General features: G+C 48.2%; 1 protein-coding gene across 1 annotated transcript in view; it reads right to left on the bottom strand.

Annotated features, from left to right (window-relative positions):
- Positions 1–992: 992 nt before the first annotated feature.
- RECQL3 (DEAD/DEAH box RNA helicase family protein) overlaps positions 993–26,109 on the bottom strand; it is a 79,487-nt gene continuing 54,370 nt past the window's right edge. Inside the window, exons 14-19 of the mRNA XM_087370806.1 lie at positions 13,928–13,993; positions 13,688–13,818; positions 13,178–13,272; positions 6,163–6,293; positions 1,830–1,939; positions 993–1,658 (exon numbers count right to left, since the gene is read on the bottom strand). Of these exons, the coding sequence (XP_087226932.1) occupies positions 1,277–1,658; positions 1,830–1,939; positions 6,163–6,293; positions 13,178–13,272; positions 13,688–13,818; positions 13,928–13,993 (915 nt within the window). The 3' untranslated portion in view covers positions 993–1,276. The remainder of the gene's footprint in view (positions 1,659–1,829; positions 1,940–6,162; positions 6,294–13,177; positions 13,273–13,687; positions 13,819–13,927; positions 13,994–26,109) is intronic.

The raw sequence follows: 26,109 nt of genomic DNA on the forward strand, positions 1-26,109 counted from the left end.
ACTCACCTTGCTTCACAACAAATTCACCTAGGCTCTTGCACACATCCCTTCTATCCCAATCCAGACGAGAAAAAACCTAACTGACGAATCAGCAAGCCCTTGCAGGGTATCACAAGGAATTTCGAATTGAATCATACCTGGAGGAAATCATGTCCACTCTTTCTCGCAACAAAGATTCATATCTCAAGAGTTGCTCTAATACCAACCGACACGACCCCAGCACTCCTGAAACCTCTGAGCTGCAAGCAAACACAAGAACACACGAAACATGAGGAATCTGAGCAGGCTGCTCACCACCCAACCATGACACCTACAGGATAAGATCCCGAATCAGGAGATGTCCCCTCTAAGCCACCACGAGCTGAGCTACTGGCACGAACTCCCAACCAGATCCTAACCAACCTGGTGTCCCATACCACCAGGTGGTGCCTAGAGGCCTTGGATCTACTGCTGGGCCTTGAGCTATGCTAAGATTCAGGCGCGCATCTGTGACTCAATCCAGGATCAGACCTAGCACTAGGGAACTAGACTTGCTCCCCTTGGCTCTATTGAAGACTGAACCTCTGGGCCCCTTCATAGGCTCACGTCCCAATGCACCAAAAATAGCGAAGACCTAAATCTGATTCGTATCCTTGTCACTCAACCCGAGAATCAAGCCTTCCTAGCCCTAAGACTCCCCAAGCTACCTGAGCTAGTCTTGTGTACCCCAATACACGTCAAATATCAATCCATGCACATGACATGCAGCCACAATCCTGGTTTCTCTCGGGATATGCACATGCTCCGGTTTTTTAGTGATAACTTACCACTTGTTTCTCATGCTCTACATTATGTATTTCTGCCTTGGCTACTTAATAGAAGTCTATTTCATGCTTAAAACAAGAAAAGTCAGCGTAAATATGCCCCCCCCTCATATTGATTTTAATGGCTAGTCTTCCAAACAAAATTAGCAACAATGAATAAAGAGACCATCTTTATTAGATACCCCCAACTGCCCATCCTGTCAGAATAGAAAAGAGTACATTATCAACTACTTATGGTTATCTTGAAGAGCCAGCTGATGTGTGGGACTGGTTTCTGAAAGACATGTTGAAAGACAAATATGAAGCAGCTTGGACACCTTACATGTATGGAAGCATATCTGGAAAGGATAAAAACGAGCTATAACAGATCATCAAAACAAAAAATTGGATTCTGACCCATTTTCAAGATGGATGACCAAAATAATTCAGCTCCAATGTTATGATCATGCCTTGGTGGAATTCCCAAACTGTTTCTAAAGCTTCCCCTTTGGCGACTTAGTTGTCTTTTGCTTCTTGCACATAAAAGCAGCAAAAGAAGGTATTGGTGGCAAAGTCTTGATTGCTACTTCACTATATGCTGTTTTGGTTTCAATAGAATCATCCATCAGTCTTTTGTTCTGCATGTCCAACAGCCCATCAGTTCTCGGTATCCCAGATGTGCCCATACTTTTTGATTCTGTCAGCATCTGTGTTGTTTCTTCTGTTGGGAGTCGTGCCTTCAGTTCCGTCAGCGAACATGAAGCTAACCATCGCAAGGTACTTGCAACTTGTGAGTTATAGAAAGATCTACCAGACTTGCCATACTTTTGGAAGCAATCGTTTTCTAACGTCTCCACCACAAATTTCAAGTCCATGCTGCAGAGACCAGCCATACATTAGGCGTGAGAAGAACAAGAGTGATGATCAATGTATATTGTTGCTTACATGCTAATTCTCCACATAAATAAGATTCTAAAAAAGATGCAGTCCTAGAGGCTAGAACAAGGAAACACACACACACACACACACACACACACACACACAGACCTGCATCCTTGGTAACTCGCAAGAGTTTGATCTACTGCTTTTGTCAGCTTCTGCAGAGCCAGATCCCTCACAGACTGGGATACTATGTTCTTCTCAGTGTGCTTGCCTTTCTGCATGCAATTTTAAAGAATAACTATCAATGTAAGGACAAAAGGAAAGATCATCTTGAGATTTTAGCAGCTGAGTTCAGTTCTCAAGATAAGCCTTTTTTATTAACCTACGAAGGAAAAGAGAATTCTCAATTCATACAGTATCATCAAGCACAATATTTAGTATTAACAAACCCAAAAGCACAAGCTAATGTGCAATCCTTCACCTATGCCAGACACAAAATAAATTTGATGAGCAAGAACAAGCAATATCTCTTCTCAAAGATTGCTGTCCATGGTATAACAATTCTCCCAGATCATGGGGCATAGCTTTGGCAGCTGTTACTACATGTTTGAACGTAGAGGCCTCCTGACAAAGGTATCTGTGGAGATAGAAATAGAAGATACTGGAAGAACAGAGTGACAAAATCCTGTAAATCGAGCAACAACGGTATAACTGAAGGGAATAACAATTGTAGAAAATGAAGGGGAAGAAAGAAGAATGGCAAGGCACACATGCATGCTCATCACTCTCTTTCAAATGGTCTGTATACTACTTGGATCAATCAGCCTAGAGATAGTAGTAGATGACATGGAGGCCACATGTCTTCCTCAACACTCCCTGCAGGCACATAAACCCCCAACATGCAAGGTAACGCCATTTCAAATGTATAGAGGACTACTGTAGGTGCCTATGTGACATTAAGGTCCCGATGGGGAGTGGTCATTCATGCCTAGCCACACTAGGGGTTGAACAGCCTTTAAGTCTGATGCCTACAATTAAACCTCCAACACTCTAAGCAAGAGACCGCTCAAACCTTCTGTCACCTTCTAATGCACCTTGAAGCCTGTACACCCCCGCAGTCTCCTCTGCTTCCACCATCCATGCTGGCCCATGCTCCTCTTGCCTGTGAACCTGAGTAGGCACCTTTCCAGTGCCATTTTTGTGTTGCACCTCTGCTCTAGCAGCCTGCCCTTTTCTTCCCAGATCCCCCCTCGTCTTTCCACCTGCTTTGTCGTTCCTTTTAACCCCCCTCCCTAGTGCATTCCACATGCTTTTTGCTCACTGCTGCTCCTCTTATCCTTGCTTCTCCAGTGAGCTGACATCCCCTTCTTCTCTTAGACTCCTTGGTTCAACCAGCCGGCATGTATGGTAGTCCTTGTTGGGGACCCGACCTCTCAGAGATAGAGTGGGCTCGAGTAGAGTGACTACAGATTCTCTTGCTCTCACGGATGATCTGGGGGAAACCATCGGTGCCACATCATATCATTCAGACCGAGTTTGGCGCTTCTCCACTGCAGCTAGATGCAGCATTCCAGACCATTACTTATCTACACCATGTCAGACAATATGGAGACTGCACATCGGGGAGACGTAGGCTGCCATTTGGCTTCGTCCATGAGTCTTGCAGATGGAGGGGACGAGAGAGGCTGGTATGCACAGACACGCAGGTGGTTCGAGAGATTCAGGCTGCACATGGATAGATTACCCCCCTTCTAGTACAACCTAGACTCCCCATCTATCCCACTTGGGTACCACGAGGTCAACCAGGTCATTCGAGAGGATCTCTTACAGTTACACACATTCAGGAACCTAGTTGGAGCCAAGAGAGCTTCTAGTGACTCAGCTTCTACAGAGATCACTGCCTTCGCTTCTCTGAGGAGGGATTCATTGTCCCGCCAAAGTACACTCGGATTCACTTGCCGCACTCATCGAGGACCTCCATCGGTCAGTTTCAAGTATCATCACACCGACTCCAAATCAAAAGCGAACGAGATACCAAGGGAGTACTGCCTATGTATGCTATGCAACCGGCAAGAGGTTGAGTCAAAAGGAGCACTTCGCACTTCGATGCCCCGTGTACTACGAGATCCATGGCCACTATCATTGCCTCTTTAGACGAGATTTGTGCCCCTCTCCATACTCCTTTCGTATCCAAACCACGGGTGCCTTGCTGCTTTCATTCATGAGGCGGTTCGACATGGAGAGCACTTTCTCAGACACACTGCCCAACTCTTCCTAGAGCCAGATCACGGAGTTCTTCCAGCTAGATCATACGGACCACACACTCACCAACTACAGACGTAGTAGGGACCCAGAGCCCGAGGCATATCATACTCGACAGCGAACGGACACATAGATCACATTGGTGACCTCCCATCCTTGTGCAGACCTGGAACACGACCCACAGGTGTTACAATAGCCTTGGTTAGGAGCAGATTCACTACCAAGAGATCAAGACAAACATTGCCCACAGATAGTCGCCAGCGCTCCATCACTGGCTACACATCAGCAAGACCTCGCCCCCTCTCGAGCTCCCCTTGACATTTACACCTTGTGAGGCCACATTGTACTGGCCAGAGCCGGCATGGCCTGGTGATGTGGATTGATCGACATGATGAGGATTGTGATAATGATGATGATGATGATGCCATTTTATTGATGATATGACATTTACTACTTAGGACTTAGCATTCAGCATAGATGAATATGCTCGTTTGGTAGCTCCACCCTTTCTATTGTTGTATCAACTTTTCTACGAGTCTCATAGACCCATCGGTCTTCCGTAGACTATAATAAACTTTCTTTCTTTCTATATAATAAACTATATAGCAGCAGGCCAGTTTTAAGCGGGATCATGGGACCATGGACCACATTCTCGCGCCTAGATGTATCATCGAGGAGGCGAGGGTACGGAAGCACAGGGTTTATTGTTGCTTTGTGGATTTCCGCAAGACATTTGACACATTTCCGAGAGCTTGCCTCATACGACGCCTACAAGATTTGGGTTACGACCAAGAGATCATTTGGGCTGTCATGGCACTTTATGAGCGAGTTTCAGGCAGAGTCCGAATAGGATCTGAATGGACAGACGAGATCATGAGCACTATCGGGATCAAAGGGTATCCATTATCACCTACCTTGTTTGGCCTCTACATTGACGAGCTCGAGACAGTGATGCAGACACAAGGGGAGGTAGGTTGCTCTGTCGCGGGCATGTTGATCTAGATACTGCTTTACGCAGATTACGTGGCTCTCTTGTCTTCCTCAGCAGAGGGGCTCCAGAGACACCTTGACGCACTACAGTCCTTTTGTGAGTCTCATGATTTGAAGGTCAACCTGGGTAAAACCAAGGTTATGATCTTCAATACGTCTCAAGCCATCATGCACCAGGAGCAGTTCGCATTTGATGGGTCCCCTGTTGAGGTAGTTTGCAGCAGAGGGAGTCCAGAGGTGATTGTATGCACGCACAGAGAGATGGTTTGAGGGACTAGGGCTCCACATGGACAGACTACCTCCTTTCCAGTAGAGCATGGATGCTCTGTTCTCTCCCCTCCTATCACACGAGGTCAAACAGGTTATCCGTGAGGATCTACTACAGCTACACACATTCCGGACTTGGTTGGACCCGAGTGATCTTCCAGTGAAGCTGGGCTTCTACAGAGATCACTTCACAGCGGAGGGTTTCATTGATCCACCAAGATACACGCAGATTCACCTACCCGACTCGCTGAGGATCTCTCTTAGGCAGTTCTGGGTCTCTTCACACAGACTTCGTATTGAGAGCGGTAGAGCAGAGCGGTTACCCACGGAGAGGCACAAATGCACACTGTGTGACATGCAGGAGGTTGAGACAGAGGAGCATTTCATCTTCAAATGTCATGTTTACTATGAGATCCGAGGGTGTTTCTACTGCCTCTTCAGAGATAGTTATGGGGTTTTGGCCCGTCTCCTCTCCTACCCAAACCAGCGGTGTTTGGCTGGTTTCATTCATGAGGTGCTTAGACACCGCGAGAGGATACTTCGAGCACGGAGACAAGAGCAGACTTCTTTCTCGACTGATACCTCTCAGAGCTCTATCACGTAGTTCTTTCAGCCAGATCACATAGACCCCCACGAGACGAGACCTGACATGACCGTGACCCAGAGCCTGTGATCCGATAGCTCAAACAGAGGGTTGACACACAGATCATACTTGGGGACATCCCCTCCCAATGTTCATAGCATTACAGGTTTTGCAGAATTCTTCTTTGTTTGTAATAAGGTATTCCTGGCATTTACTTCGTTGCCTGGTGTATTTTCAGAGCTTAAATACAGGTCTTATGCTTGCAAAAAGAAGATGCCTTATCAAGTACCCAAGTATTCTCTATGAGAATATCCAAGGTGATCACAGGACCAACACTTGAAATAAAATGTATATCCCAGATTTCTAAAAGGAGCATAAACATGAATGAATTCTTACTTCTGACTTCTGCAGTTGTCTAGAGTTGTATTCTCTTTCAGCTTGCAACAGACTATTGAGTTTTGAATCCAGCTTCCCTTTCAGGTGTCTCTGCTTCCTAATGACAGCATCTGCAATCTGAGCTGCTTCATCTGAACAACGAGCCCAAAGAACAAAATTACATGGATGTAAAAATATCAAGGACCATAGAACAAGCATTGACAACCCACATTCTTTGAATCCTTAGAAGCTCTAACTAATATCAATGTTGACTGTCATAAATGATCGAAAGGGTTACGAAATCCACAGTGACATCACAGAATGCTTGAAATTTGTGACAAGAGACTTGTGTGTGGCAAATTCACCAACTTTTTAAGGAGAAAAGCTCTAAAGGCGGAGCTCACAGGCCAAAAGCAACTACAAATAGTGGAGCACCCACTTTTGGGAGAAAGCTCCTGCTTTTCAGTAAAGCCATCCTATTTTGGCTAAAGCATCACCAAGCTTGATGCGAAAAGCCAAGAAGCATGGGCTGGCTACCAAGTCTATATATTTATGTATTTGGGCTCGGAGGTTTGAGAAAAGAAAGAAAGTTTACTAAAGTCTTCGGAAGACCAATGGGTCTATGAGACTGAAAATCCTGATACAACGAGCTGTGGTAGTGGAGCTACTAAACGAGCATCCATACCAATGCAAAATGCAAAATGAAAAAAATGCAAAAATGCAGAATGGCAGTACTAAGTCCTAAGTACAACGTACAACATAGTCATGTCGATGGTCGACTATATATCAATCTCAGCATCATCATCAATATCATCATCATCCCCAGCAACAGCAAGATATCAGGATGGATGAGGCAGTGGAGGCATGAAGTCGGCAATAGAGTGCTGTCGGCCACTCAAAGGTGCGGTCCTGGCACATCTCCTGGTCGTAGCTCTGCGTCTAACCAGGGCTATTGTGAACCCCGTCAGTCGGGCTCTGACTCTAAACAAGGAGGGGATGTCTCCAAGTGTGATCTGTGTGTCGATCCTCTGTCTGAGCTATCGGGTCACGAGCTCCGGGTCACGGTAATGTCGAGGCCTCGTCTCCTTGGGGTCCATGTGATCTAGCTGAAAGAACTCCGTGATAGAGCTCTGAGAGGGATCAACCGAGGAAGAAGTCTGCTCCTATCTCAATGCTCGGAGTATCCTCTCGTGGTGTCTAAGTGCCTCATGAATGAAACCTGCCAAACACCGCTGGTCTGGGTAGGAGAGGAAACGGGCTAAAATCCTAAAGAGACAGTGGAAACATCCTCGGATCAAATAGTACACAAGACACCTAAAGATGAAATGCTCCTCTGTCTCAACCTCCTATATGTCACACAGTGTGCATATGCGCCGCTCCCTAGGTAGTCGCTTTGCTTTGCCGCTCTCGATGCGAAGTCTGTGTAAAGAGACCCGAAACTGCCCAAGAGAGATGCTCAACGAGTGGGGTAGGTGAATCTGTGTGTATCCTGGTGGGTCAATGAAACCCTCCACTAAGATATGTAAGAAGTGATCTCTGTAGAAGCTAAGCTTCACTGGGAGTTCACTCGGTTCCAACCAGGTCCGAAAAGTGTGTAGCTGTAGTAGATCCTCACGAATAACCTGGTTGACCTCGTGTGATAAGAGGGGAGAGAACGAAGCATCCATGCTATACTGGAAGGGAGGTAGTCTATCCATGTGGAGCCCCAGTCGCTGAAACCATCTCTCTGTACGTGCATACCAGCACCTCTGATCTCCTCCTGCTGCAAGTGCCATAGAAGAGGATAGAGCTATCCATGGTAGCCTGCTACGCCCCGAGGTATAATCCCCATATTCCCTAACTCGGTACAAATATGTGATGACCTAAAATGCAGCATCTAGCTGTAAAGGGGGTGACCCAAAATCAGCCTGAATGATCTGGTGAGGAACGGATGACTTACCACGAACCATCCATGATAACATGAGAACCTGTAGCTGCTCCACACGGGCCCACTCTGTATCCGACAAGTCTGGCCCCCAACAAGGGCTGCCATACATCCCCGCTGGGAGAGCCAAGGAGTCAAAAAGCAACCCCTTGGTGTGTGGATCCTGAAAGTGAGAGCGGAAGCACTGCCTCTCTAGCCTGGCGAATGAGGCATACCCTCTACTCAAGCGTGCCTGCATCGCGGGTCTCATAGTGAACGGTCCGGAGAAGATAACCCCAAGATAAGTGTATGATGAAACTATCTCAACAGATGACCCCGCAAATGTGAACTGCTCCTGACGCATGATGGCTCGAGATGTATTGAAGATCATGACCTTGGTTTTACCCAGGTTGACCTTCAAATCATGAGACTCACAAAAGGACTGTAGTGCGTCTAGGTGTCTCTGAAGCCCCTCTATTGAGGAAGACAAGAGAGCCACATCATCTGCCTAGAGAAAAATCTGGATCAGCGTGCCTGCAAGAGAGCAACCTATACCCCCCTATGTCTGCATCACTGTCTCAAGCTTGTCAATGTAGAGGCCAAACAAGGTAGGCGACAAAGGACACCCTTGTTTGATCCCGATGGTACTCATGATCTCATTGTCCACCCGGATCTTGCCCGAACTCTGCCAGAAACTCTCATAAAGTGCCATGACAGCCCAAATGATATCTTGGTCATAACCCAAGTCCTGTAGGCGCCGTATGAGGCGGGCTCTTGGGACCGTGTCAAATGCCTTGCGGAAATCCACAAAGCAACAATAAACCCTCTACTTCCGTGACCTCGCCTCCTCGATGATACATCTGAGCGTGAGAATGTGGTCCATGGTTCCATGATCACGCCGGATTCCGGCCTGTTGTCCTGCTGCTCTAAGTCCTCGACACTCTGCAAGTCTGCTAACCTTGGAGTCAACTACTGATGCATAAATCTTGGACATGACACGTCTAATCATAATGGTCTTGTAGTTCTCCGGGCTCATGGGATCCCCTGCCTTGTGGATGGGTGAGATAGTGTTAATGGTCCAAGTGTGTGGAAATCCCAAACAAACCGCTTCATTAAAAAGCTTTACTAAGATCGGGGCTAGGAGGTTAATCCCATATGCAATGAACTCAGTGCATAGCCCCTCATGATCCTTCGCTTGGCCATTATGAAGTTTCATTATGAGAGCTCCTCTTCTCTAGCCCTCTCCGCTACCCACCCCGCTTACCCCTCCACTACCCCTCTGCTACCCCCTCCGCTAGCCCCCCACTACCCCCCACTACCCCTCTGCTACCCCCCCCCGCTACCCCTCTGCAACCCCCCCGCTACCCCCTCGCTACCCCTCTGCTACCCCTGCTACCCCATCCGCTACCCCTCTGCTACCCCCTCGCTACCCCCTCCGCTACCCCTCCGTACCCCTCCGTACACCCTCGCTACCCTCCGCTACCCCTCGCTCAGCCCCCCCTCCCCCAAACCCCCTTGCTTTTTAAAAAAAATTAATTAATTAATAACCCCCGCTCGCAGCTCCGGCCTTTTTTTTTTTTTTTTAATCTCTCTTCAACAGCTCCGACCTCCTGCAATCCCTTCTTTACCCGCTGCTGCCTCCCCCATAATGAAGGGAACAAGGGGATGAGGACAGGAGACTAGGTAGGAGACCCTTCGGTCCAAATTTGCATACGTGTGGAGATGGGGAAGGGAAACGGTGACAAGGCGAAAACACAAAAGCAACTCAGTCTAGAGGACTTAAACAAACACAACAACAGGAGCGGTTTGAAAGTGGACAGCACCGCGGCCCAGAAGAAAGGGGCCCATCCAAAGCCCATGCCCCTTACCACATCCCCGACCTCTATGGTTACCACCACTATTTCACCACCATCATCCGCCTCATCATCTACACCACCTCTCTCCTCCCCCTCTCCTACATCATCATCACAGGTCTCCTCTCCAGTAGCCTCACCACTTGCCCCACCGGCCACGGCTCCACAATACTTTCCCTTCGCATCACCTCTACCTCTCAGTCAACCACCCTTCATCACCTCGTCCGGCCTCGCTACTCCTACATACCACTCCCCCACCCAGATCATGCTGTCCCCACCCTCAGTACAACGTCGGCAACCCACCTTCATTCCAACCCCTCTCGAGACCCAGTTCCCACCTGGACCAAGATATCTTGGGCCCCCACCAGATGCTTGGGACTCCCTATTAGCTGAGATACACAGCATCTGGGCCCATTAGGCAGAGCTAATTCTTTCTTTCTCAGCTTTTTGCGTAGGCCTTCAATTTTTTTTTTTGTATTTTATATATTTCTTTAAGTGTTGATATGCAAGCCTTGGGACTCGGGTCTTCTACTTTCTCCGCTTTCGTCCAGAAGGTCAGTCCTGGGATCAATGAGAGCGCGGGGGCTCCCGCAGCAGCAGCTCCTTCGATGGTGGAGAGGTGTAGAGGCGCAGCCTGGGTGACACCCGCGATAGCAGCATGGGGGAAAGGGGGGCGCAGCAGCGTAGGCAGCAAGCATGGAGGGGAGGTAGGCGCAGCGGGCAGCAAACAGCGTGCAGCAAGCAGCACAGCAGGAGGCGTGGCAGAGCTAGGCAGAGGCATGGTGGAGAGCAGAGCAGCGTGCAAGGCGGGGAGCAGAGCGACAAGCATGGCGGGGGGCAGAGCTGCGTGGAGAAGCAGCATAGCGGGGAGAAGCAGCAGCATGGCGGGTAGGTGGAAGCAGCATGGCAGAGAGAGAGAGAGAGAGAGAGAGAGAGAGAGAGAGAGAGAGAGGGTTGGTGGGAGGGGGTGTTGGAAAATGAATGGTCACCTCCCCACTTGTGAGCCCCCAAATGAGGTGTGCATCGAGGGGTGGACCAGAGAGAGAAGAAAAACATGGAGCTGCCATGTGGGCAGCAAGCCAAAGCAAAGTATCTGGCTGTCACGAGCAGATCCATGGAGGACTAACTGGCTGCAGCAAGTCACGGATGACATCAGCGAAGTACAAAAGGCTATGGGCGGAGTATAATTGTCTGGAAAGAAGCACCTACATGGAGTTGGTGGAGGCAATGATAGCCAAGGCTTCCGCATCCTAGATATGCCATGCTCTCACTAAGACAGGGTCTGCAGGCATTGTCACTGCTGTCGAGGTTGATGTGGTTGGAGTAGTCAAGGTATCAACTCCGTCCCCGTTGCAGTCTCCCATGACTACCTCAACACCTAGTGGCTCCGGACCTTCATCTTCCACAACGGGTAGTTGGTCCCATCAAGCTTGCTTGTCTCACCAAAGTTTGGGATCTGGTATCTATTGGCCATGATAATGAACTGAAATAGGAAAAAGGGATTAGAGTGTCGTACACCTTGTCTCAACCTGAGCCTCCCAACTGGGTACAATCCTTCATATCCCAAAGCTAATTCCTCCAAGCAATGAATCAAGGTCATCCTTTGGCAAGGTCCTTGCCTTCAAGCTCCACTTCCTGAGAACTTCCGTCAGCTTTGATACCATGTTAGAAAAGTGACCTCTCTCACACAGAGGGTACCCGCAGTGGAAGACTGATAGTTAGCCCAGGAATTACACGCGGAAGTGTTCACTATAGAAGCAATCCTTCATCAAGTCTGTGTACTTCACAACATTCATGTGTACGCACAAACTAAAAACTAGGGCTTTAGGCCCTCTTTTCCATGCAGGGGCCCGGTCCATTTGCTGGTTTGTGGGTCGACTTGGTTGGCTGGCCCAACCGACCTGGTTGCCCTATATAAAGGCAAGGGGCCAGCCCCCCTTGCTCCTCTCTTTGCCTTCCTTGTGCTGCTGGCAGGGTCCCTCTACCATCTCCATGTAGGTGCTTCTTTCCAGGCAATTACTCTACCCATAGCCTTCCATACTTTGCTGCCAGTCAGTCCTCCAGGGATCTGCTCCTGACAGCCAGGTACTAATCAGTCCAATCATAATGGTACTGTAGTTTTCAGGACTCACGGGATCTCTTGCCTTGTGTATGGGTGTATCTATCCCATATGCAATGAATTCAGTGGGTAGGCCCTCAGGATCTTTTGCTCGGCCTTTGTGAAGCTTCCGGGTTGCGTGTTTGACACCACCCGCTGTGAAGAGCGTGCATGAGGTGGGTGTGGTACATGTGAGAGGTCAGGTGCTGGCTGATTAGGAACATCGTACAATGTGCGTGCATTATGGCAAGATATCATCTATAGCCTGTGCACCACATGGAAGCGTGGGACGTCGAGATCTAGGGCAAAACCACCGCCGAAAGATGGGAGCGTTTCAGCAAAGGCTTGGCTTGCAAGCATATTATATATTCATGCCGCGAGGAATTCCCTGGTTATATAGCCCCTGTTTCACAGATTCACTAGGCAGTGAGCAGGGTTCTCTGGAAACAGGCTGGTTCCCTTTTAGGCAGTTTGTTGTATTATGTTTCCCAGGGATTGTTGATTTGTATGGGATCTTTTCAAGCATAAATAGAAGTTCATCTCTTTGGGGGGAAAATAGAAGGTTCTTCTCTTTGCGGTCTTTTCAAGCATGAATAGGAAGTTCTTCTCTTTAAGGCAGGAAAAAACCGTTGCCAAAGCAGAGGAGAGCATGTACCATCCTACAGGATGAGAAACAAAGTTCTATTTGATACAATTCCTTCACAATAATACATGAACTAACTCTTTACAATTGACACAATCACGAAAACCTGTTGGGCTTACGTCCCTATAGATCAGATAATGCTTAATGGGTGTAATGTTGAGGCTGCACTAGATTATGACGTGAGCCAGTGTATAGAGTCCTAGACATTTGTAGGACTCCGAGTATGTGGTCATCTAGAGGTTCATGTGGTGATAATTTATCCATCATAGATAGGGCACTATGCCATGTGTCACTCTATTGACTTAATCTTAGCCTAGGGCTTAGGGTTTCCTACGATACCCACAGTTTTATGGTATTTCACTGAGTGAAATCTATATCAGCTTCTCAAGCTTTTTGCAACCTTGTGTTCTCTCCGCTCTCACAAATTTCACAAGTACAACGATCCATCGAAACATAGAATTTATCCTTGCTTTGCAAGCTCGACAAACAGTTTCAAGGTTAAAAGATCACTACAGTAACTGACAAAAATAGATACTCACTATCAGAGGTGGATATATCTTCCTCTAGATCATCCTCATCCTCATCTGAATAGTTCCAGAATTCACTTTGAGTATCTTTAGCTCCATCATTCTTGCTGCAATACCAAGAAAGAATAATTAGTGTAATAACGGAGTTTGTGGAAGAAAGTCCCACAAAGGAAAAGCCTTGGCATTGTAAACACAAGAAAGCAATATACACAGACTTGTATTTATGCTGCATTTCTAATGAAATTATGTGAGAACCTAGTCATACAAGCAAATTTGACAGTTTGACCAAACCATGGATTGATGCAATCAAAACCCATACAAAGACAAGAAAAGTGGGGGAAAGAAATACAAGAATTGGATAATACTAAATCATCATCCAGGGCCTGTGAAATGAATTCACATGAACATCAGACGAGGAATTATTTCAAACAGTCCAACCATGTGCAACGGGTATAATGTGTTAGAATTTCCAATCCTTGGTTAAACTATCAGATTCCATTCCACTGAATCAAGATTGACTACCTTCTTAAAAAAGCATAGCAGCTATTAGGACCACGTGCACTTGCAAGTTCTGAAATTTGTTGCAGCATTTCTGAAACTTGTGCTTGATGCCGGCAAAAATCACAAGCCTGTGAACATAATGCTGGAGAGACCTGCAAAAAGCTATAATCACGTTATTAGTAACTAACTTCCAAAACCTGACTTCACCAGTGGCAGAAAACATCCCAACACATATTTGCCTCAGTGGATGACAGGAAAGACCTGTTCTCCAAAGTGACCAAGAATCTTTTGCCGTCGACACCCTGCTGTGTCACAGTAGGCAGCCATCTGCAAAGAACAAATATAATTCAAATTTTTGGAGCAGAAACCTGTCTCTCTCTCAATAGAAAGTCCAACCCCCTTGTAAGTAAGCATTATAGTTGCTTCTGAAAAGAAAATGCAAACCATTCATTCTGAGTCAGAATGTCTGCAATGCAACCAGCCACCAGGCCATGTTTTCCATCCATCAGAACTTCTACAATTAGAAAGCAGAGCCCTTTTATGGCCAAGGATAGTGTTCACTTGGAGTTCTTAAATGTCAAGCATGGATTACCAGTCAGTGCTTGAGACACAGTCATACCATGTCCGATAGGTTGGCTTTAAAGCAACATGTTGGTCAGGCTTGGGAGGCTTCAAGCAGGTTTTGATTTACTATGTGTTTTCAAAACAGTTATGTGAACTTACTGAACACTTTGACAACCGATCATTATGATATGCAGTAGCTTTACAAACCGCTTTTCTGTTTCTGCATGAAGATTCCTTGGGATAGAGATGCCTCATGCTTGGCACTTCCCTCCCTTATATACACTATTTATGAAAGGTAACATACTATATATAACTTTGCCGAGCTTCTACACAGTCGATCTATGACCTCTATGACCTCTCCTTTTGATTTGATTCACCTCATGTGCAAATATAGGCGTTTTGTTCTGTTTCCAGATGTGCATAATGTATTACCGTCACTGCTGTTAGGGTTTCGATTGTGCTTTGCTGATCTACAGACTTGAATTTGAGGCACATATTTACCCTTGCAATACTTCTGGGATGTCTGCACTATTTCAATGGAGAAATTTCCTTGATCGGACATCTTTGCAGGTCCTTGCTACTGTAGGCACAGGTCAATGCCTTTGGATAGGTCTGGAGTCTCCATGCTGCTGTCCATATTTACACCGTTTAACAGAGGGGAAGGCAAAGCCTAATGCTCCACCTCCTCTATGATGAGGAATGAGACCTGCTGCTAGAGTGTTGTGAACAGCACATCTTCTGGTTTAATCTGATCTGTGAATGTACGTTTGATTTGTGCTGTGTAGGTGCCTTCTTGGAGCCTTGCACGCTTCTGTTGGATTTGATGTCATTGAGCTGATGTTGATTGTTTTTTGCAAGGTCGTCTGTTGACGCCTAAATTGCACATTGAACATCAATCTACGTTGTTGTATGCTACCTGACTATCCAGTTCTGAGAGTTGTTTTGAAATACAGATTTTACTTAATTATTGGTAGTGGATATTGAATGGCTTTATGGCTGTATGAAATCAGGTGTAAAATGCTAAAGTTGGCTAGAGGCCGCAAGTAAGGTTTTGGCATGCTGTAGCCTGTGTAGAAGTTCTGCAAGAAACCAGTAAAATCACAAGTGCCTTGCAGGCAGGACATCTTGCTTGGCTTGACTCCACAGACAGATATGATGTACCCTGTGTTTGGAGATGTCAAATTCCCACACAGGGTTACATGAAAGGCATCTTCATCAGCAAAGGCAAAGAAAATTTCTTTGTAGTCATTTAACATTTTCTTTGTATATACCTTTGTAAGACTAGAATGAGTCCAATCATACAAATTTAGATTTTTGCCTTGTACTTCACAATTCCTGATTCGCTCCATCCTTCCACACTCTCAGGCCTCACTAAAATCAATGCAACAAAAGCTCTATATAGATAGATAGATTTATTGATCGGTACTAGAGAGGGAGATCAGCAGTCATACAGCGGCATAGGGGCAGCGGGCACTAGGGCAGGCAGGTTTCAGGAGATGGGACTCTACTCTAGAGCTATCATTGAGGAGGCGAGATCCAGACACCAAAAAGTCTACACATGCTTCGTAGACTTTTGGAAGTCCTTTGACACTGTCCCACGATCCTGCATGATCAGGAGATTACAAGGGATGTAGATTCCACAGACGCTGATCTGGGGTGTGATGAGCCTATATGAGTCACTCAGAGGTAGAGTTCGAGCCCCAGGTGATCTATCGGATTGGGTTGAGAGAACGATTCGGGTGAAGCAGGGTTGCCCACTCTCACCGACTCTCTTCGTACTTTACATCGATGAGATCACGTCCTTCATAGATCACCTAGGGGGCGAGGGATTCATTACTGGGCAATCTCACGATACATATATTGCTATATGCTGATAACATAGTCCTTATATCATCTTCCGGAGGGGCTGCAGAGACATCTGGAGGCCTTAGAGGTGTTCTGCAAAGACAGACAATAGTTAACCTTGGGAAGATTAAGGTTATGGTCTTCAACACCTCATGCGTAGTGCTCCGCCGACTTAGCTTCAATTATCGTGACGAGCTAGTGGAGATAGTGCAGTCCTACACATATTTGGGAGCAATCTTCACAGGACCCATTTTCATGATGACCCATGCAGCCCAAGCACGACTCACACGGGGGCACAGTGCTTTGGCTTGACTAAAGCAACAGTGCTTCCAGGTGCACTTCCAGAATCCACCGACGAAGCGTTGGCCTTTTGATACGCTAGTGCGGCCAACTGCCATCTATGTAGCACCCTTCTGGGGATGCGATATCACGAGGACAGAGTGGAGGAGATTTGAGCAGCTACAGGTGATTATGGGGTCCAGGATGATTTGGTGTAAACCCTCAATCCCACATGAGATAGTGCAAGCACAATTCGCCGGGACACCTCTCCAATTGATGCCATCTTTCAGACAGTGCTTTTCATCCACATAGTTTGGGACTTACCTCACTAGAGACTTCCGAGGCTGGCCCTAGAGTCTAAGAGCGGGCCTGACACATAGTCATCCACATGGCTTGCCAGGCACACTACCCAGATGGACAGACTTCCCTCCTGTTAGTACAACATGGACACGCCTCCTTAGTCAACCCACGAGATGAGATCAACCATATCATCTCGGACCTGGGAGGGACCAAGAGCTCTAGTTCTATTGCGACCACTTACTGAGAGTATCGAAGGAGGGATTCATCATCAGACCCCCAGTATCTCGAGGATTGAGGAATCTCACATGCACTGAGGATTGCCATTGGGCAGATGCGGGTTTCGTCCCATCAGCTGAGAATTGAGGCGGAGAGAGCCGCGAGCATACCCAAAGAACAACGGATATGCATGCTATATATGCTAGGGACGGTTGAGACAGAGGTGCATTTTCTTCGTGCTTTCCCAGCCTACCATAAGATCCAGGGGCGCTACCATTGTCTCTACTTGGAGGGAAGTGGCTTCGGCCCACTATCACGATTGATTTCCATGACCAGGACTGCATTGGGCTATATCTAATGGAGATGCGCCAGCGCAGGAAGACACTACTGGGACAGAGCAAAGAGCAGCAGGAGGTGGCTAGACCATAGGACATAGAGCCTGACTGAGCACTGCAAAGCGTCACAAACTTGTACATATTTGAGTCAGCCCTAGGACACAGCAGAGTGGAGGAGAAGCTAGCTGACATGAGGGCAACCTGGATCAGCAGAGAGGGCCAACACAATGCCGCCGAGAGAGGGATGCAGAGACCACGCGCAAGACAAAGAGCGCCCAGAGCACATTCTACTTTGCTCCAGCCCTTTGAGGCTTGTATGAGTTTTGTTTTTCAGTGCACTTTGTCCCATAGGCCCGCGAGGCCTCCCACAGACGTTAATACATCTCTCTCTCTCTCTCTCTCTCTCTCTCTCTCTCTCTCTCTCTCGGAGACATACACTAACAGAGACATGTCTTCTACATTGAGACACGTGAGAGCCCCCAGAGAGGACTGCCCACCGTGACAGGATATACATGGGAGTCATCTCATAGGAAGGAGACCAGGAGAGACACTGCTGTGCAGGGTTCGAGGGGGGGTGGCTATCCTCTTTAGATCACACATGAGACCTCTCATATCAACGGCACAGAGAGAAGAGCATGCGCGACACATGTGGATACAAGTCCAGCTACCAGACACACAACCGATTCTCATAGCAGTGTGTTATTTCCCTCCAGATACTTCATCCTATGCACGTGAGGTCACCACAGAAGGGCACAATCCATATGAGTCGATTCAGGATGATATCACTGAATTCTCCAGGCAGGGGGACATCCTTCTTCTTGGTGACTTCAATGCACGCACAGGGAATAGGCAGGTGGGCCTACTGGATTTTGCATCGGATTCCATCATAGCACCAAAACTAGATGCAGCTGAGCTCGCGATAGTGAGACACTCTGCAGATGCACCACATGTGAAAGAGTATGAACGACATCTACTTGAGCTAAGGGCTGTTCATGATTTGATCATTTACAATGGTCTACAGAGATGGCCATCATCCAGTGGTCTCACTTGTTTCCCACATGGTGGAGGGACAAGCACAGTGGACTATCTATTCGGTTCCTTGACCTTTACCTCACGGATATACGACTTTACTGTGCCCCCTCCCCCACTCGGTGCTGATCACTCGTACCTAGCCTTTTGTATCTCTACCACTATGCCAGCCACAGAGAGGGTCCCCCCCGCGTCCACTCGTGTACAGGTTCACTTTGCTTGTGCCCTGGACCCCATCTATGTGAGCAACTTGGCGAAGGGGCTTCCAGCTCTACTACTTGGGGATGATGTAGACCTCGCCCACGCCTCAAACACCCTTTCCATAGTAGTCATGAACACAGCCATCAGGTCCTTCCACACGACTCGATTTGCACATGCCTCACTAGGGAAGATGCCACAAAATCCTTGGTATGATGATGAGTGTAGAGAGATGAGAGCTCACCTCACACGCGAGCGAGCCCTTGGCAACCTGACATCATCTGAGGCACAGCAGGTTTCACGACGACTGACACGTCGTAAGCGGCGGGCCTTCCTCATCCGTAGAATGGACGAGGTGATCAGTTCATTCCGAGGGGGGGATCCCACCATTGGTTGGGGGTTTCTATCGTAGGGGAAACCACCTATACCCATCACAGACCCAACTGTTTGGCACACTTATGCATGCTCTCTTTATGATGTCCCGATGTAGACACCACCTGATATGTCCACTATGCCCCGGCCCACCACTTGCCACTTGTTCACTGCACAGAACGTGCGGGCTGCACTCAGCCGGCTTCACAACCGGAGAGCACAGGACCATGAGGGACTACGGATTGAGCATTTTGATCATGGACAGGTGGTTTTGGCTCCGGTACTAGCATAGATGTTCAACCACGCCATATGTCACGGCTTCCCACCCTCATGGGGTACCACCACCATAGTACCGATACACAAGGCAGGCGACCCTAGGGATATTGGGAACTATCGCACTCTCATGATTGGCCACACACTGGCCAAGATCTATGGATTGATACTAGAGAGGAAGATCAGCAGCCATACAAAGGCACATGGGTAGTGGGCTCTAGGGTAGGCGGAAGGCCTTCGACACTGTCCCGTGATCCCGCGTGATCAAGAGACTACAGGATATGCACATTCCAAAGGTCTTGATCTGGGGGGTGGTGAGCCTATAGGAGCCAGTTAGAGGGAGAGTTCGTGTCCCAGGAGGCCTATCAAACTGGGTTGAGAGCACGATTGGAGTAAATCAGGGATGCCCTCTCTCACCAACTCTCTTCGGGCTCTACATTGATGAGATTACATCTTTCATAGACCGCCTAGGAGGCGAGGGAGCACCACTAGCAGACTTGATGACACATATCCTACTGTATGCGGATGACATAGTCCTCCTATCATCTTCGCCAGAGGGACCACACAGACATCTAGATGCCCTAGAGGTGGTGTTTTGTAGAGAGAGAGACCTGATGGTTAACCTTGGGAAGACCAAGGTCATGATTTTCAACACCTCTTACGCAGTGCTTCAACGACATAGCTTTACATACTAGAGTCAGCCAGTGGAGATTGTCCAGTCCTACACATTTGGGTGCAGTTTTCACAGGGCCAGTTTTCACGATGACCCACGCAGCCAGAGCACGACTCACACGAGGGCATGGTGCCTTGGCCCGTCCAGAGCGACAGTGCTTCCAGGCACACTTCCAAGACCCACTGACGAAGTGTTGGCTTTTCGACACTCTGGTGAGGCCGACCACCATGTATGCGGCACCTTTTTGGGGGGGTGATATTTCAGCAGCAGAATGGAAGAGATTCAAGCGGCTACAAGTGATTATGGGCTCCAAGATGATTCAGAGTAATCCCTCGGTCCCCCATCAGATAGTACAGGCAAAGTTTGCCATGACCCCTCTCTAGGTTGATGCCATTTTTCAGACAGTGACTTTCCTCCACAAAGTTTGGGACCTACCTCGCGAGAGACTTCCGAGGCTGGCGCTAGAGTCCTCCATACGATTATCTAAGAGTGGGGCAGGTACAACATGGTTTGCACGCATCACCGCATGGTTTGCTAGTCACGGCATTCAGATGGATCGGCTTCCCCCATTTCAATATAGCATGGATGCACCGCCCAAGTCAATCCCACGAGATGAGATTAACCGCATCATACGGTTAGATCTCCTCTAGCTCCACACATCTCGCACTAGGGGGGGGACCAGGAGTTCCCCACCAAGACCCAGCTCTACTATGACCACTTTTTGAGAGTATCGGAAGATGGGCTCATCATCAAACCTCAGTATCTGGAGGACAAAGGAGTCTCACACGCACTCAGGATTGCCATCAGACAGATGCGGGTCTCGTCCCATCAGCTAAGGATCGAGACGAGGAGAGCTGCACGCATACCCAGAGAGCAGCGGACTTGCAGGTTATGCACGATGGGGGCGGTCGAGACAAAGGAGCACTTTCTATGTGTCTGCCCTACCTACTATGAGATCCGAGGGCGCTACCACTACCTTTTTCAGGAGGGAGATACTACTACAACATATCAGAGAGCAGGAGGATGGGACCACCGCACCACAGGGTATCGACGTAGACCGAGCGCAGAGGCAGGTCACGGATTTCTATGCATTTGACTCAGCCCCAGGGCACTCTATGATGATAGAGGAGGAGGAGCTAGCCGACATGAGAGATATATGGATCAGTGGAGGGATCCGACATAGCACAACTAGACAAGGGGCACAGAGACCATACTGCCCAAGGATTGCCTTGGCCTTTTCAATGAAGAAGAGGATTACACAGCAGACGAGAGGACTACATGTCTCAAGAAGGAAATACCACAAGTAGAGTGGGATCATAATGATATTGGCTGTCTCCCAAACAGGAATGCAAGTACAAGTGTTTTTCAAGGAGAGAGTGGGGAGAATTAAGATTCTTCGACGAACAAACAAGTTGACGGGCACAAGGATTTGGATCTCCAAGGAACTCACCTTAACTCAGTTCAAACAGAGGAGTGTCGAGCTCACCAAAATGAAGGATGCACATAAAGCTGGAAAATGGGCTGTATATAGAGATGGAACAACATTAATTAGGGATTTCAAATCTAAACCTAAAGACTCTCAGTCATAAATTGATGTTATGAAGGCCACTTCTATTAGCTTTATAGTCCTAGTATATATCGGTGTGATATAATAATCGAGCTGAGATGCCATGTGCACTCCTCAACCCTCTGGCGTATCCAGATGTTGCAAGTCTTTTTGACATTTTGTACTTTGTCCCATAGACCCGTGAGGTCTCCTACGGACGTTAATATGACTTTCTTTCTTTCTCTCTCTCCGTTCGTCACCTCTCAACCCCCCCTCTCCGTCCGCCACCCTCAAAACCCCCCCTCTCCGTCCGCCACCCTCAGACCCCCCCCACCCTCAGGCCCACTGTTCACTCCATTTTTTCACGCCATTGTTCACGTTTGTTTGCTCTTATCAATGTTCACATTCGTTTGTTCACGTCCGTTGTTCGCCCATCTGTTCACGTCCATCGCTCATCGCTGCAGCTACTCACGTCCGTTGCTCATGGCTGCTCTCAGATCGCCGCTCCTCGCTGCTCTCTCTTCTCCCTCTCTTTCCATCACCCCTCAGCCCTCCGTCTGTTACCCCTCTCCTCTCCATCCATCACCCTCAGTCCCCCCTCTCAATCCGTCACCCTCAGGCCTCAGCCTCTCCATCCCTGTTGATCACTAATCGTCACTTCTCTCAGCCTCTCCGTCACCCGTCAACCTCTCCGTCACCCCTCAGCCCTCCGTCCGTCTGACACCCTTAGCCCTGCGTCCGTCAACCCCCCTCTCTCTGTTACCTCTATTGCCTCTCCGTCATGTCTCAGCCTACCCGTCCGTCACCCGTCTCCCTCTCTCACTGACACCCAGATCTGGTTTGATTATGCACGCACACTTTATGACATCCCAAGTCAGCCAGTCCCTAGCCTCTCACACATGCCTCGTCCCACATCTTGCACCCTCTTCACTAGAGGAGGGGTAAAGGATGCTGTAATGAAACTTCATAATGGCCGAGCGAAGGATCATGAGGGACTATGCACTGAGTTCATTGCATATGGGATTAACCTCCTAGCCCCGATCTTAGCGAAGCTTTTTAATGAAGCGGTTTGTTTGGGATTTCCACACTCTTGGACCATTAACACTATCTCACCCATCCACAAGGCAAAGGATCCCATGAGCCCGGAGAACTACAGGACCATTATGATTGGACATGTCATGTCCAAGATTTATGCATCAGTACTTGACTCCGAGGTTAGCAGACTTGCAGAGTGTCGAGGACTTAGAGCAGCAAGACAGGCTGGATTCCGGCGTGATCATGGAACCATGGACCACATTCTCATGCTCAGATGTATCATCGAGGAGGTGAGGTCACGGAAGCAGAGGGTTTATTGTTGCGTTGTGGATTTTCGCAAGGCATTTGACACGGTCCCAAGAGCCCACCTCATATGGCGCCTACAAGACCAGGGGATCATTTGGGCTGTCATGGCACTTTACGAGAGAGTCTGCTCTCTTACTTCCCTCGCTGCTGTGAAGTTTGAACAGTCACAAAACTGCTCCAATGCAAATGATTGGCTTGAAAATGACTTCAAGTGGCTGCAATTTTCAACTAGGGGTGAAGATCTTTGTATGAAGCGAGTAGCTCCCCGTTTTGGAGGCCCCCTTTATAGCTAGATGCTGCATTTCAGGTCATCACATATCTATACCGAGTTAGGGAATATGGGGATTATACCTCGGGGCGTAGCAGGCTACCATGGATAGCTCTATCCTCTTCTATGGCACTTGCAGCAGGAGGAGATCAGAGGTGCTGGTATGCACGTACAGAGAGATGGTTTCAGCGACTGGGGCTCCACATGGATAGACTACCTCCCTTCCAGTATAGCATGGATGCTCCGTTCTCTCCCCTCTTATCACACGAGGTCAACCAAGTTATCCATGAGGATCTACTACAACTACACACTTTTCGGACCTGGTTGGAACCGAGTGAACTCCCAGTGAAGCTTAGCTTCTACAGAGATCACTTCTTACATATCACAGCAAAGGGTTTCATTGACCCACCAGGATACACACAGATTCACCTACCCCACTCGATGAGGATCTCTCTTAGGTAGTTTTGGGTCTCTTCACACAGACTTCGCATCGAGAGCGGCAGAGCAAAGCGACTACCCAGGGAGCGGCGCATATGCATACTATGTGACATACACGAGGTTGAGACAGAGGAGCATTTCATCTTCAGATGTCCTATGTACTATGAGATCCGAGGACGTCTCCACTGCCTCTTCAGAGATAGTTATGGGATTTTAGCCCATTTCCTCTCCTACCCAGACCAGCGGTGTTTGGCAGGTTTCATTCATGAGGCACTTAGACACCGCAAGAGGATACTCAAAGCACGGAGACACGAGCAGAATCCTTGGTTTATCCCTCTCAGAGCTCTATCACAGAGTTCTTTCAGCTAGATTACATGGACCCCGACGAGACGAGGCCTCGACATGACCGTGACCCAGAGCACGTGACCCGACAGCTGAGACAGAGGGTCAACGCACAGATCACACTTGGAGACATCCCCTCCTTGTTTAGAGTTGGAGCCCGACCGACGGGGGTCACAGTAGCCCTGGTTAGACGCAGAGCTACGACCAGGAGACCTGCCAGGACTGCACCTCTGAGTGGCCGACAGCACTCTATTGCCGACTTCATGCCTCCACTGCCTCATCCATCCTGATATCTTGCTGTTGCTGGGGATAATGATAATATTGATGATGATGCTGACATTGATATATAGTCGACCATCGACATGACTATGTTGTAGTTAGGACTTAGTACTGCCATTCTGCATTTTTTGCATTTTTTGCATTTTGCATTTTGCATTGGTATGGACACTCGTTTAGTAGCTCCACTACCACAGCTCGTTGTATCAGGATTTTCACAGTCTCATAGCACATCGTCTAGCCACGCCCATCGTGGGCTACTAACTGTAGCGCCAACACCTCCCTCCATCGCCGCAAGCCCCAGCCAACCTCTCCCTTCGTCGTCACCAACCCAGTAGCCCTTGGTTTTCTTCAAACTATGCGCCGCCGATCAGCCTTCAAGCTGGCTCCAGCTTGTGCGCCTCCAAAGGACCTGCGCCAGGGCTCCAAAGGCCTCCCGCAATCTGCAATAGGGCCCCAAGGCCCCGCGAGCAGCCATGTGCGCCTATATGGCACCCCGCGAACTACGCCAGAGCTTCTAGGCCCCCCACGTGATCTGCTCCAGAGCTCCTAGCCCCCGTTTCTTGGCTGCTCAAGGGTTGCAATGGGCAGCCCTTAGGTTGTGGACGAACCCACAGGGACCAAACAAGAAGGACGTGCATGAAAAGAGCAAAAAGATCAGCATGCTCACTTATCAAATCTGCATTTCGATTTTCCAAAGAAGGGGACATTTGGGATGCCATCTTTTCTTTAATCCTTAATTCTTCATTCTATCTTTCTGAAATATGCAATAAACAGTGAACAGTGAAGAGTAAACGCATTGTTGGATCATGATGACAACACGGAGCTATGTAAAAGGTCTCAAAAGTGCAATGGCAGTCTACATGGCAGGTTCACCATCCAAGAAATCTTCCGAGGTCTTGACTCATCTCAATAAAATTTGTATGGCTTTGATTGAGAAAGTAGATAGCCTTAAGACTACCAATGTAGCACTGATGGCAAAAAAAGCACACATTAACAAAACATTGAATGAAATAAAGAAACAAGGAGGACGTATGCAAGACGAATGGAGAAAGGAGAAAAGCAAGAAAGATGAATGGGAGAAGGAGAAAGAAACATGGGAAGATGAAAAGACCAGCCTCAATGACAACATGCAAGCCATGGGGACAGAATTACAGCAGCTGAGGGACATGCAAGGGACACCGGAAGGGATGTGCAAGGCAATGGAAGAGTTGAAATCTGAGAATGAGAAGCGCAAGAAGGAGATGGTAGCCTCACAGACTACCTTACAAGGGAAGCATGCTGATTTCACACAGCAAATCACTAAAGGGAATGCAGATATGCTAGAATGGAAGAATGTGGTTAAGGGTGCAGCATACCCCAAGAAAGAGATCATCTCTGAAGCAGAGAAAAGAGGGAACAGCAAGGCTTTAAATGTCTTAGTCAGAGGCTTAACAGTTGGAGACACCCCCATGTCAGATGCCAAGATTTTGTTTACCAAAATGGGAGTCAACCTCACATGTGAGGCAGCATGAAGCGTTCGTAAATTTCATGCCCCAACAAGACCCCTTGTAATGAAACTCCTAACAACTGTGGACAGGTCTACCCTCATGAGCATGAAGGCAACCTTGAAGGGGACCAGAATATAGTTGGATGATGACCTCACACTGCTGCAGCAGGAACATCGGAGAGAGGGAATGGTTCGGGTTATGGCAACAAGAGACACAGGTAAATGGGCTGCCTACAGGAATGGAGAAGTGATTATCAGAGAGAAAGAGCAGACAAGGGAGAAAGGGAAGGAAGAGAAGAAGGAGAAATAGACAGCACATGACAGTGTCCAGACCCTGGAGAAGAGAGCACAAGGAGGTTTGAAAATGGCAGTTTGGAACTGCAAAGGCACCCTCTGGTCTGACCCAGGAGGTTTCCAGGAGACATACACTGACAGGGACATAGTTTTCTATACCGAGACACATTAGAGTCCAGAGAGAGGGCTGCCCACCATGACAGGGTACACATGGGAGTCTGCCCATGTGTACCCTCTGGTCTGACCCAGGAGGTTTCCAGGAGACATACACTGACAGGGACATAGTTTTCTATACCGAGACACATTAGAGTCCAGAGAGAGGGCTGCCCACCATGACAGGGTACACATGGGAGTCTGCCCATAGG

The sequence above is a fragment of the Dipteris shenzhenensis genome, chromosome 32 (assembly GCF_047967505.1).
Source record: "Dipteris shenzhenensis isolate YYH24624 ecotype China chromosome 32, Dip_SZ_1.0, whole genome shotgun sequence".
In the NCBI taxonomy this organism is placed as follows: Eukaryota; Viridiplantae; Streptophyta; class Polypodiopsida; order Gleicheniales; family Dipteridaceae; genus Dipteris; species Dipteris shenzhenensis.